The following is an 18,183-nucleotide window of genomic DNA, read 5'->3' as shown; positions in this document are numbered from 1 at the left end:
AAATCCACACAAACGTGCACACACATCCACACATGTGAAATACTACTAAGTGTAATTTATGTTATCATGTTTTGCTGGTATGTCTCTGAAACTGTGATCTATCCTTATAAAGTTTATGAACGCTGCGTTATAATCTAGAAATGAAAAAGAAGACAGGTTGAAAAATCAAAAGAACATTTTGTGTAAGTAAATATTGATGAAAGACACAATGTCCTAACATTGGTACAAAGAAAGGTTTTGAAACAGTAATTTCCCCAAAAGGTTTCAGAACGATATTTTCCCTGTCAGGTTGACACATCTTTGCTGACAGTTTTTAGCCCATCATGAGTCAGTTTCATTATCTTGGTTTGCTCTTTGATATTGACCAACATAAATCATTTTTATCAGGAAGTCCTAAAAACTCAATGAAAAGCCTTCAGTTCATCCAAAATGCTGCAGCAAGAGTCCTGACAGGGACTAGAAAGAGCGAACAGATTTAAACCATATGTCTTAATGACCTTGTAGTACCAAATCACCCAATCCAGTCTTTAAGTGATGACGTGACGAATCCTACTTCCGGGCCTAAAGTAGTCTGCGTTTATTATGGCTTTTGTGTTGTTAACATGTTTAATGTTTTGTATTTTCTTCTATTTAATCTCAAAAAGCTCCTAAAAACAGTCAGTGATCACTAGGGATGGGTATCGAAACCCGGTTCTTGTTGAGAACCGGTTCCCACTGTTTCAATTCCTTGGAATTGTTTGCCATTTTTGCAAACGATTCCCTTATCGATTCCAGTCGCCCCGAATGACGTCACCACGTTGCGGAGCGTCATTTACCTGGCAGGAAACATGGCGGCTCAAACGCTCAAAAGTTTGGTCATACTTTATGAGAACGGATGACAACAGGGCAACGTGCAATACTTGCAAAGTAGATATTTCATTTAAGGGAGGAAACACTACGAATATGCAAAAGCATTTGCTCACAAAACACACGATGACCTTAAATGAATGTCGTGTTTTTAATTCCGCTCCGGACTCGTGAATCTCAACCCAGCAGCAGCGGTAACGTTTGCATGTCCTCTCCCGTTAATGCGGCAGGTAAATAATCAACTAACAGTGCATATTATGTTAGCGCGATCTGCTTTATTACAAAACCTGCCATTACTGTGCGTTAAGGTGACCATGATGAGAGAGACGGAGTCTGGCTCAGATGCTGGCAGTTGTCGCTGCAGTCTACCGGTAGCGTCTCCTTTCAGGCCAGGATAGACTAATGTTACCGAGCAGTGACTCAGTTTGTGGTCAAAGGCTTGCACCCATTTGCCACAGCAGATGCCCCCGATTTTCGGTAAGTGAATGTGTTTAATCGTAGGCAGGGACATTACTGGATATTCTTGTGTAATTGCTACAGAATAATTTATGTTATACTTTGTTATTGCTACAGAAGAATATTTATTTTATTATTTTACATTTACAATTTTTTCCCCGGGGACCCTGTGACACCACATTGAAGAGCCGTAGGCTGGATCTCTTAAGATCTCACTGTTGGGTTTGTAAGGCCATGTTACTCCTAAATTTCTATCTTGTTCAAAGAGAAGATAAAAAACACAGTTCTAAGCTAATCGACCTTAGTGTTCTCCTTTTAAAAAGAATCGATAAAGAATCGAATCGTTAAAAAGAATCGAAAATGGAATCGTGAAAATCTTATCAATACCCATCCCTAGTGATCACTGTTGACCTCCCTCGGCTTTTATTACCACTAATCATTTATTTAAGCTCAGTTTTTAAAACCTTAGGATGTAACTACAGCCCAGCCCATGCAGCAGTATATGAATGACTAACCTCGTATTGTGGATGGATTATCTCAGTTGTTCTCCTGGCTGAAGTTTGGTCCTTTTACAGCATCCTGCCATGCGATTACATTTGTTCCTGACCACCGAGAACACTCACGTTAACTTTTATCCAGTGGAAAAAAAGTTAGCTTGTTTATATTATGCTAACATAGCTGTGTCGCTAGCGGTCACGTAGCACATCATTATATACCAGCTAGCCAAACTTCAGTAACCCTACAAACGTCACTGCTGTTTAGTTTCTGTCTTCATTTATGCTGGAAGTGATAACAGAGCTGTACGTTTTAATTTGTTTCCAAAACCCCGCAGTCAGGACATGCTATATTGTATTTAGATGGAACCTAGCGAGCTAACTTGTTGTTCCTACAGTATTTAAAAGTAGAATAGGAGGCAGAGCCTGTCATGGTTCTGATTCCTTTCGACGCAGTATTTTTAGTTCTTGTGTTTCGTTTTAGTTTTGAATGTTGGATCGTTTTTTTTCCCTGGTGCTTTGTTGATTATTATTGTTATTATTATTATCAATAATCTGTTTTCAGTGATTCTGGTTTAGGGTTTTGTGTCTCATGTTTTGCATAGTTTGAGTTTCATGTGTTATGTTCTGTCTGCCTCTCTGTGTCGAGTCTGCGTCCTTGTGTGATGGTTTCTTGTTTCCTGTTTTATTTTGATAGTCACAGTCTGATGTCAGTGTGTTCAGTTTTACTTCTCCACTTTCTCGTTAGTCTAACTTCTCCCAGCTGTGTCTCCCTCCTGTTTCCCATTCCCTGATTAATCCCCTGTGAATATAAGCCCTGAGTTTTTCTGTGCTCTCTGTCGTGTCGTACCCTCAACTTGCTGTATGTTTGTTATGTCCAGTCCTCAAGCAACTCTGTTTGGAGTCTTGTTTTTGTGAGTTTTATTTTATGAAGACTTGATCCAGCAATAAAGCTGTATTTTCAGTTTAAATCCCATCTCCAAGAGTCCTGCATTTTGGGTCCACCACTTCTGCCTGCCTCCCACACAGCCAACCATGACAGAACGATGTGACCAGTACATGGACCCAGCAGCACTTGCCCTGTCTGATGAGCTGAAGGAGGATATCATTTATTCAGTAAACAAGCTATGTGACCTGTGGCTGAATCACCCAGAGGAGGAGTTTCAGCGTGCTGTAGCCAACCGGCTACAACGACTGGCTTCCGGTCTTCGATGGCTTTTGGACTCGATTCACCCACTCATACAGGATTTCTTTCTAAATCAGCTTTATCTTCACCCCCCAGCTGCTACCGCTTGGAAAAAGATGAGCAGCCCAGTCCGCCGGACTTGGAGTTGCCCGGCCCATTAGAGCCATCACCATCACCTGCTCCTTCTTCCACGAGGAAGCGAGGTCCACGTCACCGGCAGTCATCAACAGATGCGATGAGTCGGAAAGACCGTGTTCATTTTGCTCCTTCCGAGCCTGGACTTACAACCTGATAGGTTTGTAGCTTGAACCTATCCGCTGGAACGTTGAAGACAATATAATTACACAGCAAAGCAAGTCACGAGTAGGCAAAGTTCTTCATGTTTCTCGTGCACGGGAGAGAACCGGACAAACGCCGTTCCTTTGCTTGACCCCAGTTGCTCTCTCCGTTCTCCCGTAACACTGTTCTTTTATTGAGGCTACATGAATATGCATAGGTTCATTAACATATGACGTCTACATACAAACAAAGAGGTGTGTGTGTGTGTGTGTGTGCGCGCGCCCAGGCTCGATTCTTGGAAAGGTGTGTAAATAACACTCCAGTTTCCTGAAGTTATGTAATTTCGAGTAAGGACGATGTAGCCCATCCCTCATCCCGAACATCCTCACACCTTAGAATAAAAGGCTCACCACACACGATCATTTTCACTCCACTCAGAAGGAAAATATTTCGTGTGAACTGAGAAACACATCAGAGCTGCGTGAGAGGAGGGTGAAAGGTAAGACAGAGATGATGTGTTCATGTTCATGTCAGTGTGAACAGCAGTCAGCTGCTGTGATCTCAGTCAGAAGAACTCAGGACTGTCTGACCTGTTTCATGTTTGTCTTTCTGGACTCATTCTTAATATGAGGTCTATATGAGAGTCCTGTCTGTACTCAGTATGTGTTTGATCTTATTTTAACAGCACTGAACGTGATTATTAATAATACATAACAACCATTCACTGATAATCCCACTGAAACAGAAGAAGAAAGACTGAAGCTGTTTTATTTCCAGTCAGTTGAAAGAAATCTGAATGTTTGTCTCCTACTGCTGATGTAATTTTAACTGTCATTATTTCTTTACATAGATTCATGAAGTAATTTCAGCTAATGTCTCTGTGCTTTAGACATTAGTGGCTCATGTATTTTCAGCGCAGAATAAAACAACAACTCAGTGTCAAAGCAAAGCTGTTTGTCTCATGTTTAAAGCTGAGGTGTGCGTCTCACAGTTTGTACACACAGCGTGATGAGGCAGTGATCTCATGGACTGGAATTACACAGGAAATGAAAATAAAGATTAACACATGTGGTCATAAACTATCATCAGATAATAATCTGTACTTTGTTTAAACATGAACTTATAATGGAAAGTCCACTTGATATTATGTCACTCGTGAATATTTGATGAATTAGAAAATAGTGAGATAATCATTTAAGCAGGTGGAGACATTAAACGTGTTCCCACAATAATATTCTGTAATTCAAACCATGCACTCTTAGAGACACATAAAAACTTTAATGTGTATTTTCTGTCACACTAACAAATGTTAAGAGTACAAACACTGATGACATCAGATGATGACATGATTCAGTTTCATAGGAACGTCTAAATGTTTGAACATTCCTGCATTAAAGTAAAAGTTTCAGGCAGACTTTTACTTTCAGCTGTGAACTGTTTCATTTGGGAGGTTCAGAGCAGCGACAGGATGAAGCTGTTTAACCGGCTCAGCTGGGATTGTTTTTTATTTTTAGTCGCTCCTTTGTTTGTAATTACTTTAATTACACAGCTTCAGGTTTTCAGTAAACTGGATATAATTATCTGACTTTATTCAGAAAAATATCCAAGAAATTTCCTGAATTCCTTGACATGAGTCCACAAAGTTCTCAAAGCTGAACGTCAGGTATGATTGATCAGCAATCGTGTGAACGCTGTACTGCTTTGAAGCCAACAGTCCAGCAAACTGAAAAACTGCGACCTGAGCCACACCTCAGGGTTTCTCCATGATGTAAAACAAGCAGAGCAAATCCTGTTTCCACAAATACAGATTCATCTCAGTTAAAAGTCTGAAAGTTTAAGCAGGAAATGTCCAACAGAAATGATCAACACAGCTTTTCTCCATCAGTTCAGTCAGTTTTGTTAATGTGGCAATAATTCATCACCGCAGTCATCTGAGGGCAGTTTACACTGTAAATATTTTATCATAATATGGACCGAAAATCAAAGCAAGAGCTTGTTTGAAAGAAACACATGATGTCTGAGCCAATAGCTATTGGAGGGTCCGGAGGCCTAGCCAGTCTCCAGACCTCAACCCCATAGAAAATCTGTGGCGGGAGTTGAAAGTCCGTGTTGCTCGGCGACAGCCCCAAAACATCACTGCTCTCGAGAAGATCTGCATGGAGGAATGGACCAAAATACCAGCTACTGTGTGTGCAAACCTGGTAAAGACCTATAGTAAACGTTTGACCTCTGTTATTGCCAACAAAGGTTATGTTACAAAGTATTGAGTTGTATTTTTGTTATTGACCAAATACTTATTTTCCACCCTGATTTACGAATAAATTCCTTACAAATCCTACCATGTGGATTCATGGATTTTTTTTTCACATTCTGTCTCTCACAGTTGAAGTGTACCTCTGGTGCAAATTACTGACCTCTGTCATCATTTTAGGTGGGGGAACTTGCACAGTCGGTGGCTAACTAAATACTACTACCTACTGTCTACTACCAATTAAGCATATTAGGTGATGTGCATCTCTGTAATGAGAAGGGGTGTGGTCTAATGACATCAACACCCTATATCAGGTGTGCATAATTATTAGGCAACGTCCTTTCCTTTGGCAAAATGGGTCAAAAGAAGGACTTGACAGGCTCAGAAAAGTCAAAAATAGTGAGATATCTTGCAGAGGGATGCAGCAGTCTCAAAATTGCAAAGCTTCTGAAGCGTGATCATCGAACAATCAAGCGTTTCATTCAAAATAGTCAACAGGGTCGCAAGAAGCGTGTGGAAAAACCAAGGCGCAAAATAACTGCCCATGAACTGAGAAAAGTCAAGCGTGCAGCTGCCAAGATGCCACTTGCCACCAGTTTGGCCATATTTCAGAGCTGCAACATCACTGGAGTGCCCAAAAGCACAAGGTGTGCAATACTCAGAGACATGGCCAAGGTAAGAAAGGCTGAAAGACGACCACCACTGAACAAGACACACAAGCTGAAACGTCAAGACTGGGCCAAGAAATATCTCAAGACTGGTTTTTCTAAGGTTTTATGGACTGATGAAATGAGAGTGAGTCTTGATGGGCCAGATGGATGGGCCCGTGGCTGGATTGGTAAAGGGCAGAGAGCTCCAGTCCCACTCAGACGCCAGCAAGGTGGAGGTGGAGTACTGGTTTGGGCTGGTATCATCAAAGATGAGCTTGTGGGGCCTTTTCGGGTTGAGGATGGAGTCAAGCTCAACTCCCAGTCCTACTGCCAGTTTCTGGAAGACACCTTCTTCAAGCAGTGGTACAGGAAGAAGTCTGGGTCCTTCAAGAAAAACATGATTTCCATGCAGGACAATGCTCCATCACACGCGTCCAAGTACTCCACAGCGTGGCTGGCAAGAAAGGGTATAAAAGAAGAAAAACTAATGACATGGCCTCCTTGTTCACCTGATCTGAACCCCATTGAGAACCTGTGGTCCATCATCAAATGTGAGATTTACAAGGAGGGAAAACAGTACACCTCTCTGAACAGTGTCTGGGAGGCTGTGGTTGCTGCTGCACGCAATGTTGATGGTGAACAGATCAGAACACTGACAGAATCCATGGATGGCAGGCTTTTGAGTGTCCTTGCAAAGAAAGGTGGCTATATTGGTCGCTGATTTGTTTTTGTTTTGTTTTTGAATGTCAGAAATGTATATTTGTGAATGTGGAGATGTTATATTGGTGTCACTGGTAAAAATCAATAATTGAAATGGATATATATATTTGTTTTTTGTTAAGTTGCCTAATAATTATGCACAGTAATAGTCACCTGCACACACAGATATCCCCCTAAAATAGCTAAAACTAAAAACAAACTAAAAACTACTTCCACAAACATTCAGCTTTGATATTAATGAGTTTTTTGGGTTCATTGAGAACATGGTTGTTGTTTAATAATAACATTATTCCTCAAAAATACAACTTGCCTAATAATTCTGCACTCCCTGTATTAGATATTTGCATGCTTGCTGTAATTAGAAATATTTAGTATTAAATAAGTATGTCTGTCTAAGAAGAGAGGAAATCTGACAAAAATCAGAGATTTGCTGATAAAACACAAGGACCAAATGAAGATTGCAAACATCAAGGATGAAAAATAAAACCTGCAGAAAATTCATGAAAAGGAGATCACAGAGTTCATAGAAAACTTCTGAATGACTCGTCCTGCAGCATTTCATGAGGTGATTAAAATTATTGTCAGATTTCAGCTACACGGACAAATGATTTTCGGTGCATTTAATACAATTTGTAATATTTCAGCACAAAATACTACGTTTGGAGTACGAGAATGCAGATGTAGCTGCTGGTGCATTAAAGGAGAGTCTGTACTACATTATTTTTACATACGAGCACAACAGACTCTTTGGTTCGTCTGACTGATCTTAAGGTTGATTCATAAACAATTTACAATCAGCAGATATTTGATTTAAATTTAAATTCTTATTTTCAGGATCATGTTTAACCTTGTATTTTTATTTTCTAAAGGAAACATCTTTGTGGGGGTTTTTCTTTAATGTTCACTTTTATCAGTTGTTATAAAATCCTCCAAATGATGTTTTTATCCTGTCATTTTTTTAAAGTAATTCTTACAGGTGGCATCTTATTAAAAAACTTTTTTTTAATTCCTTGGTTAATATGGAGGATTTTTAGTAAACATGGAAGAATGCAGTTTCTAAGTAAGAAAATCACAGAAAATGTAAAAATGACTCAATGAATTAATTCATCACATGGAGAATAAGAATTGTTCATCAAGAAAACTGATTTTAAGACACTGTTCTTTGGTTTATTCAGAGTTATACTAAAGAAAATTAAGCAAAACAGAAATATCCTAAATACAAAAATACAGACATATACACACACAAACCCCCCAAAAACAAAAACAAACAAAAAAAACACACTTCACACTAACATGAAAACAAAAGCAGGGAATAGATGAGACAGGAGTGTTCATCTCTCCATCTCTGAGACCAAGCAGCTTTCCAGCATCCTGTGGTTCCTACTAGTGATGCGCGAATCATGAACGAATCGTTCAATACTCGAGAATCACTTTACTGACTCATGAATCATGATTCACAAGCTCAACTGACTCACTGACTCATCCCTGTTGCTGTTAGCAGCAATGTATCTAGCTTATAATTAAAATTGTGGAGAAAAACACAACATCCAGTATCTTAACAAAAAAATTTCTGCTCTGAACTGGAAGAAAAAACCCTGAGTAGAAGCTCACATCAAGACAATAGCTCCTCGGTTCACAGTAGCATCGCTCTGCTAACATGCTAACAGCACATTTGAGCTACTCACCCCCTCCCTTTCCGTGCTGAATCGTAGGGTAAGCAAATCACTCAGGACTCACTAACCCCCTCCCTTATGGAAGAAATATAGTATCATCAGAATTTAACTATTTTTAGACATTGAATTTATAACACTGAATTTTTATCCTCCAAAATTCACCTGCAAAATTTCAACTGCAAAAGTGATGAACTTGAATGACCCAAGCCAGGGCAATCAGCACTAGATCGAGTCGAGCGGCTCTCAGCCAATTAAATTACGCTGTTTGATCACATGACACCGTTAGCCAGCAGTGTGTCTCCTAAAAGAGAGCTGTTTAAAGGTGAGTGATTAAGCTTTTCTCCTAGAGATCCACTGGCGTGCACAGATAGAGACGAGGTGGTGCTGAAGCACTTGCCCTTTTGCCCTCAGTCCAAAAAAGTGCCCTTTTGAAAGACGTGATTTTTTTTTTTTTTTTTAAAGCTGCGCGATTTAAAAAGGTGTGAAAATAATGGCTTGATTTGTGGCCCTTCTTCAAAGACACCCGAACCCTGTCACTTTTTCACTGTCACCGTGTCACGTGAACACGCTTGCAGTTCATTTGTTGTGAGGCGTGTAGCAGTGGCATGACATAGGACTACTTGGAGTAGGCATAGTAGGCTAACTATAGCGACTGGGAGCCACGGCGGACAACACGGCAGCTCTTTCCCTTCCCAACCAGTCAGGTAACCCATGAATCGAGTGAAATTATTCTGTTTGCCCTCTAAGACCAACCTGCAATTGTTTTGTTGTGAAGTAGCCTGTCAGAAACTGCACATGACAAACTTTGCCAGCTTACCCCTCCATCCATCCATATGGATAAACAAAAAAACGACACATTTAAAATGTAACCTAAACCATTTAGGCAACCCCACTCTCCATCAATTCCGACCTTTTTGCATACACTATTGAAAATATCACGTTATGCTATAGGCTACATGCCGTTAGGCAGAGGGCTCTTTTGAGCCCATTTTTCGTTACAAATTTTAGGATGATCTCACGGAAATCTGTGAATAAATACAAAGTTTCCAAACTGAAGTCAGTGACGGGAAGACATCACACTTTTTAGAGATGGAACTGCAGAAAAACCTAAAACCTTGACATGATTATGAATAATAGAATTATGGACGTTTCTCCGTTTTTGTGGATTAGCCTTTCCATAACTAACGTCAACTACTGTCCTACTTTGGTAAGATTGAAATTAATGTCTTTGACTGTCTTTAGTAGGTGTCTCCTGTGAGAAAGTTAGAACACCGTCCAACTGTCTAAAGATGCAGTCTTTAGCCTAACTGGTTGTTACTGACTCAGCGATGCTCGCAGACATTTACGCACTGTGTTGTGACCTGATTGTGACAGAACAGTGACGTTGTTATTGGTAGTTTGAAGGGTACGGTGTTGGGGGTGGTGCATGTTAAAAGTTTTGAGAAGCACTGGTTAGACATGTTAATTCTTTTTGGTGTAACATATTGGCAACATTAACACATTAATTTGCTAAAGAAAAAATAGGCAGTTCCCAATTGCCTGTGAAAACGACCATTCTGCCCTGTTCTTGTAATGACCACAGTCAGTCTTATTCGTTCTCATACATTTTGGTCTATTTATTTACTAATTTCAGCAAGCATAATGCCTAGGAAAGAGAGGCTGAGAAAGGAGAAAGAAAGGGATCTACAACAGGCAGCCCAGGGAAGCAGTTCTCTGCTCTCCTGGATGAAAGCAAAGGAAAATGAAGATGAAAGGTCAGAGTCAGGTTCTATTTTAATGTTTTAATGTAACCTGCTCCTTGCAGTTAATTCTATTGGAAAATCTTAAAAGCTGTTCACACTTAGTTTTTAATAAACTTAATCAGCAGGCATTGAGCTAACTATTATTTTGTACCTACGAAAGTTATTTCTATGTTACAAGACTTGCAGTATGGGTTATTATTAAAACTATCTGTTTAAGCTTATTATTATGATAAATAATAATACTATTATTATTATTATTGTTCCATTGTAGTCAGTCACAGCAGGGAAGCAGCTCTATGCCATCTACCAGCATAGCAGAAGAGGGAGATATAGAAACAGATGAAGCCGCGACCAATGCAGCAACAGGTTCAGTTAGGCCTACAGACACTGATGTAGTGCTCTCTGAAGACCACAATGAGGAAGAACAGATCGATCACATAATGTCAAAGTTAGCAGCTTTACAATACCCAACAGATCCAACACACATCCATACATTTAAAATAAATGTCAGCCTGATATACCTTACCCAAAAACTGAGGGGAGATCATTCCAGAAACAGTGTTTTCTGCTAATGTGTGGCTGGAATACTCACCCACTGCTAATTCAATGCATTGTTTTAGTTGTCGGCTTTTCCTCTCGGATGAAAAATATAAAAGCAGAACAGCCTGGACAACTGATGGCATCAGAAAGTGGAGTACTGCTCTTGAAAAAATCAAACAACACTCCAGCGCAGAGATGCACATGACAAGCATGGTTAGATGGATCAATTTCCAGAAAAAGGCCCTTCAGTCTGCATTTGATGTTTCAGACGTAAAAGGGGTGGAAGTTAGAGAGCGAGAGAGGCAGACAAACAAAGAAATCCTGACAAGATTAATTGACCTAACAGTGTATCTTGCACGTCAGGGACACGCATTCCGAGGTCATGATGAGAGTGAGTCCAGTGATAACCGTGGCAATTTTCGTGAATTACTCAATGTATTTTCCCGCTACGATAGTGTGCTGAAAATGCATTTGGAAAAAACTGCCACAGTTAAAGCCACCAAGACAAGGCCCCAGGTGTCACTGCTTTCCAACAGAAGTCAAAATGACATCATTGCAGCACTAGGAACTTACATCAGGAAGGAGATACAACGTGAAATAAAAGAGGCTGAAATGTATTCCATTCTACTTGATGAAACCTCTGATGTTTCACACAAAGAGCAAGTGTCATTTGTTGTGCGATATTTTCATCATATGCAAATAAAGGAGAGATTCATCGAAGTGTGCAATGTTGATACAACTACAGGCCAGGAGCTGGAGAATACAGTGTTCTTGCTTCTGCAAAAGAATGGCCTAGAGATGAAGAACATGTATGGTCAAGGCTATGATGGAGCAGCCAACATGAGTGGCATGTATAAAGGTCTCCAAGCTAGAATCCGTGCACACAATGAGAAGGCCCTCTATGTGCACTGCAAAGCCCATTGCCTCAATTTGGTACTAGTGGAGGCATCAAAGTCCAGCAAGCATTTTGTGACATTTTTCAACTTGGTGGAGAAATTGTATGCCTTTTGCTCAGGCTCCCCAAAGCGTCATGCTGCCTTGGTCAAATTTCAGGAGTCTCTCTTTCCTGGACAACGTGTTATGGAGCTCCAGCAGCTGTCAGATACTCGATGGGCTTGCAGGGAAAAAGCACTGAAGGCACTTCAGAGAAATTTGAAAGCCATTTTGATGCTCCTTGATGACATCAGCGACAGTGACCCACCTAACCTGGCCCAAGGTGATGCTCAGATGTACAGAAATGCCATTAATTTTATGTTCATTCTCTGCATGGAAATCACCACACCAGTATTCGAAGTCACTGCTTTGGCATCAGATTCTCTGCAGGAAGAAGGGTTGGACCATTCCACTGCCTACAAGGTAATTGATGGTGTGCTTCACACATTGCAAACCATGAGGTCTGAGGAGAAATTTGGAGAGATATTTAGATGTGCATCAGAGAAGGCAGAGAGTTTCAACATTCCAGTACCTACCGTGGTGCCTGGTCAGGAGAGAAAGCGGAAAGTTCCAGTGCGTTTCCAACACAGCACCACAGTGTCTCAAGTAGGTGCTCAGTTTGAGTCAGTGGAGGCATATTTCAGGAGTGGTGTATATTTCACCTTTCTGGACATCATGACTGGGGAACTGAACAGGAGGTTCAAAGGGGACAATACTGGAAGCCCAACGGCCAGAATCATTCAGTCCTTCCAGCCCTTAACTGTGCATGCTAACTGGGTAGGCCCACCAAACCCAGAAGCCATTGAAGCTGTCCACATCCTCTGTGAATTCTATGGAGAAGATGAGGACCAGCTCAAAACAGAATTAAAGGTCTTCCACTCCAGCTTTAGTTCAAAAGACCTCAGAGAAATATTTCTGATACTGAGGGAAAACAATGGCCAGCTGATCTTTCCTGCCTTTGTCGAAATGATTCAGATCTACGCAACACTACCAGTGACAACTGCGACAGTTGAAAGATCCTTTTCAAAGCTAAAAATAATCAAAAATAAACTAAGAAGTTTGTGTGGAGAAGAAAGGTTGTCTGATCTCCTCTTGTTGGCCATTGAGAAAGATGTGGAGATCAATTACAACGAGGTCATCAACATCGACAAAGACATGGCACCAAGAAGGATGCTTCTTTAGAGCAGTACACTCCATATGCTCTTATATGCTCTCTTTTTCAAGTTCCTGTTAGGAGTCGTGCAGCCGCATTTTGAACCAGCTGCAGACGTGACTGACTGACCCCCACATAAAGTGCGTTACAGTCGTCCAGGCGGGAAGAAATAAAAGCATGGATCACTGCTTCAAGGTGCTGCCTCGAAAGAAAAGATTTTACTCGTGCCAGTCGCCTGAAATGATAAAAACTGGACTTCACTGCTCTGATTTGGTTGTCCAATTTAAAATCACTGTCCAACTCAAAACCAAGGTCAGTAACAACAGGTTTAAAATAGACTTCCAGGGATCCTAAAACAACAGAGGAGGACTCAGAGGGTGATCTTCATCACAGGTGAGCAGGCTTGGGTCAAATATTTAGAGAGAAAAATGGATCTGAAGCATCTGAGATGTTGGTCCAGCCATGACAGTAATGTCGGTGCATGAACTCATCAAACCATCTTTAAACCTGGTTCTGTGTGGGAGGAGAGGAGCAGAGAAGACGTCAGCAGCCAAGGCCATTTTAGGTCAGACTGAGCTTCATTCAGCCTCCAACTCATCAGAGTGTGTTAAACATCAGGGAGAGGTGTGTGGACGTTGGGTTTCAGGTCATCAGGGCCTTGTTGCGCTGCATTGAACCAAACTGCAGATAACTGCAAACAGAAATGTATGAAGGTAAGTGACCTCTTAAATTAAAGTGCAAATGAATCCTAAGATGATGGTTACCACAGCAACAGTAACAGAAAGAGCAGCTCAACAGCAGGCAGGTGCAGGTGAAAGCTAACTAACAGTATGAAGCAGCAGCTGCAGGATCTGCTGCATGGTTTCATCATCTGTGATAAGAAATCAAATCTCTTATGAGTGTGATCAGGTCGTTTCCTCACAGGTTCACAGAGCTTGTTGTCAGCAGGGCAGATAAAACAGCACCGAGCCTCTACAGGGGGCATCCGGATTTGAACCGGAGACCTCAAATGCTCTACCACTGAGCTATGCCCCCCTCTGCTTGTGCTTTCAGGCAGAATCAGGCCTCTGTCTGAACAGTGCAGTAAAAGCAGAGCTCAGGTCAAACCTGCTGGCCCTTGATCATATTAACCTGGGTCATGAAGTCTCTTCATTTATTGTGTTTATCTCCCAAAGCTGGAAAACTCCAGCAGGTACGAGTTGTTGAACACATCAAACATGTAACCGTCAGCTTATGGTCAGAAACACCAGAACGGTTTAAACTCAGTAAAACAAAATGACCAAAATCTTAAAGTGAAAAGAACTTTTTGAAGCAGAATTTGCACGTGCTCACTTTGTTTCTTCTGCTCTGCGATTGGCTCGTTCTTGTTTTTATCCTGGTGGATAAACCTTAGTGAGTTGGCGGCATCTTGAAAGCTGCTTTTCTAAATTAAAGCTGATATTTTTTGTACTGATTTGAATCGACCCCTGTGCACATGCTTTTTACGTAATGCTGATTTTCTTTAAGATGAAATAATAAAATATGTACAAATGAAACAGTTGTTGCCATTTTTGGGCAACAACCCAGAAATGTTTGAACAAAGAGCCTCCAGACACCCCGGAATCAATGAAAATAGTTCAGGACATTTCTGAAATCAGAATACTTTATTAATCCCAAAGGAAATTAGGGATCGACTGATCGCCAAACTATAACTTTAAGGCTGCACTACACAAATATCCCACTGTGACATTGTCTCTGCATGAAGGAGCGCTGGACTCCTCAAACAGAAAAGCTTCTCGGTGCTGGACAGTGACAGGACCCACCAGAAGATGTCAGACACTCAAGCCAGTCATGAAGTCCGTTGGTTCAGTCAGATACGTTCACACCAGCGTCCTGCTGGAGGTCATTTTGCTCTGGCAGTGCTCAGCATGTTCCTCTTTGCACCAAGGAGCACTTACTGGTCCCACTGATGGGTTATAGTCCTGTCCAGGTCTCCTGGAACGAGCTCCTTTTGTTTCGAGCAGTGGATTTGTTTTGGAGGAGCCAGACTTTAATTTTTAAAGTGGTCTTGAGCAACACTTCTGCAGCTTTCTGAAAGTCTTCAGGGTTTTTCTTTGGACTGTGTGATTTTTCCTCTCTAGTCCTGATACCTGAGGATCTTTTAAATAAAAAACAAAAAAAACAAAACAAAAAACCCCACTGACGTATGAATCAATTAATCTCAGTATTTCCCCAGTTTTCTTGTAAAAGAGAAAAAAAAAGGTTGATCTGAGGACTTGTTTTTATGCCTTTTACTCCAACACTGACCTCCCTGCTGCTCATGAACCACGGTTTTGTTCACAGGTCAGTTTCTTCATTAACTGGTATGAAACCGTTCTGCAGAAACGTCGAGCGGTGAGAACAAACCCGACACGTCTGGATTCTTTAATTGGTGTTTATTGTTACATGGTAAAGTTTAAGGCACTTCAAATCTCACGTGAGCATGAAAGTCAGTACCTTGATGAAAACTAGAGAACTTATTTTACACAGAAGGAAACTGGAGTCAAACGACCACCGTATGTACAACGTAATACATCTCTGCATTAAAAACTATACTCTGATAAATATATAACCTCGTGGATTGTTAAGTAGTAAAAGGAAATATTCAAAATACTGTGATTCTTCTTTTTAAATAGATACAAATCATTTGTATAAAAGTAAAACTTCTCCAGTTTAGCTCACGCCGACGTGACACCGGGATGTCGAGGCCAGCGGTATGTACAGGATGGCTGGATCGCGCTCCATCTCTGACGCTCACAAACATAATTAAAAATAAAATCAAATGACGAGGGTTTGGTGCTCTTTATGATCAACACTGAGCATCAAGTAAAAAAAAAAAAAAGGCATATTTTAGTTTAAAGGTTGGTCTGAACTCCAGAGTTTGTGACTTTGGACACGTTTCAGCCAGTCTGAAGCACCAGCTGCTTACATTCATATTCAAAGGGCACTTTGGGCTCGTCGTGGAGGCAAATGTGCACATAGATCAAAGAAAATCCAGAAATCTCATTGGTTGGTTGGGTAAATCCAGCGATGGGTAAGGCGTCGTGCATGAGAACCAATAGCAGCGCAGGGTTTGTGGGCAGAGGAGAGGCTGGGTTTAATCAAACATGCCCCTCCGGGTCGGACTCGGGGACGTTTTTCTGCCGAGTCGAGGCGTTCCCTAAAACACAAACACACACACACACACACACACACACACACACACACACACACACACACACACACACACACACACACACACACACACACACCAGATTATTAGGAAGGAGGTTCTGAAATGTGTGACGAAGCTTCCATGATTTGGTGCAACATTAAAAGGACGACTCACTGGTGACTGGGCTTTGGAGAAGTTGACGTGAGCATAAAGCAGCACTGCGATGTCCTTGTGTCCCGCTTCCAGAGCTATGGACAGAGCGCTGCTCTCATCCTGGTGGAGCAAACAAAATAAGTCAGCATGACCAAAAGAACAGCAGCTACACACCTGCAGTTCTTCTCTAATGTTTAGAAACCAGTGGGTCCAACATTACAGCAACAAAGTTCTTCTACACAACTCACACTGTCGCTGAGCGTGGCATCACAGCCCGGCCGGGCCAGCAGCAGCTTGACGATCTCGACGTGGCCGTGCTCGCTGGCGCACATGAGCGCCGTCGAGCCCTCGTCGTCCTGGATGTTGACGTCGGCGCCGTGAGCCAGCAGAGCTCGAACCATGTCCATCCTGCCGTGACTGACCGCCAGCATCAGCCCCGTCTGGCCGGCCTGCGGCGGGGACAAAAGCACGGTGAGCAAACCGGACGCTTCCGGCCTCCACGCCGACGCGTTCGTGCAAATATCAACTCTGAACTAAAACGGTTTCATTAAACGAAGAGCTCTGATCACACAGCTGCCGTTTTCAATGAAGCCACACAAACATCCACAGTATCACAGCACAGCCAGTACAACTGTACGGTGGGCGGAGCCTGGGTGAAGCAACGATGCATGGTTCAGGTAAAGAAGGAACAATCATCCAGATGATTGATGTTACTGTTTATTCATGATCACAGGATGCAAACAATCCTTTTCTATATTTCAACATGTTTGAAAACTCTTAACGTTGGTTTGTGTTCATCACAAACACACCGAGTGGCACCAGGTCAAAATCTCTCCAGCAGCTCTGAGAAGCTTTGTCTGGAAGCAGTCCATGCTAACGGGTCGTGTTCCCGCTGCATCGTTCCCAAACACGACTCCAGATCAAATGTTCAGTATTTCACAAACTTAAATTTGTCTCACTTTTAAAAGTCCAGGCCGTTACCCTTCTCCACCACACGGTGTCACTAAAGTGCAATTTTCCCCCTTCAGCAGCTCCAGAGGTTTAAACTAAACTCTGTTTAAACTCCTGCAGGCAGTCGTTCATCGACTCATGTTTAGCTTCATTTGTGCATTTCTGATTTTTTCAGTAACGTTCCCGTTTCTGCTCCGTCCATCGTGCACGTTTCATTTCTGCTTTTGCTTCGTTTGCTTTTTAGAGCGACTCTGCTCTTGTCTGGCCATCGTGACCTTCGTATTACTGCTGCGACCTTTTGACCTCCTCTCACTGACCTGACTGGCGCGTGCGTTGACGTCACCCTTGCCGAAGAGCTCCTCCACAATACGCATGTCCCTGGGCGTCTCCACGGCTGCGAGCGCGGCGAGCATGATGGGGGTGTATCCCGCCTTGTTCTGCTGGTTCACATTACACACGTCTGAAACACACACCAACACAGACAGTTTAAAACTTCCAGAAGGTTGGACAAAGACATTTTTGTCAGTGGTGGGTTGGGGGGGGTCAGCTTGGACACTGACTCGTCACCGTCAGTCAACGACGTCACAGACGTGTCAGCATGTGACGCGTCTGTCAGTCGCTTCTCCTCGTGAATAAACAAAAAGGAAACACTCGTGTCGTACCGTCTGCTCCTCCTCACACTCTCTACAAGCTGAACACGCCAACATGGAGGGGGAAGAAACCCGTCAGAGGCCGGATGGGAGCGAAGCGAGCGGAGGCCTCAGCTAGAACTGGGACGGACAAAGGCTGCAATGGGAGGAGGGGGCGGAGACAGCGTCACGGACACAAGGACACAAAAGGCAGAGGAGACAAAAGGCCTTCAGAGCAGCGAGTGGCAGCGACCTCATCACAGTCTATTGAGCCTCCGCGGAGCTCGCTGTGTGGGAGCGTCAGCGAGGACGAGAAAACTTTCCTGTGTTGGAGCCCAAATGTGAGCGTCCGTGT

General features: G+C 42.3%; 2 protein-coding genes across 4 annotated transcripts in view; one reads left to right on the top strand and one right to left on the bottom strand.

Moving 5' to 3' along the window:
• Nucleotides 1-3,703: 3,703 nt before the first annotated feature.
• LOC309719139 (GTPase IMAP family member 8-like) overlaps nucleotides 3,704-18,183 on the top strand; it is a 286,835-nt gene continuing 272,355 nt past the window's right edge. The window contains exon 1 of the mRNA XM_082555047.1: nucleotides 3,704-3,760. The gene's annotated coding sequence lies outside the window, so the exon portion shown is untranslated. The remainder of the gene's footprint in view (nucleotides 3,761-18,183) is intronic.
• The window catches only part of kank1a (KN motif and ankyrin repeat domains 1a), a 49,145-nt gene continuing 46,282 nt past the window's right edge, over nucleotides 15,321-18,183 (bottom strand). For all 3 annotated transcript variants that reach the window (XM_082554997.1, XM_082554998.1, XM_082554999.1), the window contains exons 9-12: nucleotides 17,517-17,659; nucleotides 16,497-16,697; nucleotides 16,270-16,368; nucleotides 15,321-16,101 (exon numbers count right to left, since the gene is read on the bottom strand). In XM_082554997.1, the coding sequence (XP_082411123.1) occupies nucleotides 16,039-16,101; nucleotides 16,270-16,368; nucleotides 16,497-16,697; nucleotides 17,517-17,659 (506 nt within the window). In that variant the 3' untranslated portion in view covers nucleotides 15,321-16,038. The remainder of the gene's footprint in view (nucleotides 16,102-16,269; nucleotides 16,369-16,496; nucleotides 16,698-17,516; nucleotides 17,660-18,183) is intronic.

This window comes from Aulonocara stuartgranti (genome assembly GCF_965226115.1).
Source record: "Aulonocara stuartgranti genome assembly, chromosome: 12".
Classification (NCBI taxonomy): domain Eukaryota; kingdom Metazoa; phylum Chordata; class Actinopteri; order Cichliformes; family Cichlidae; genus Aulonocara; species Aulonocara stuartgranti.
This window is presented reverse-complemented; position numbering and strand designations above follow the sequence as displayed.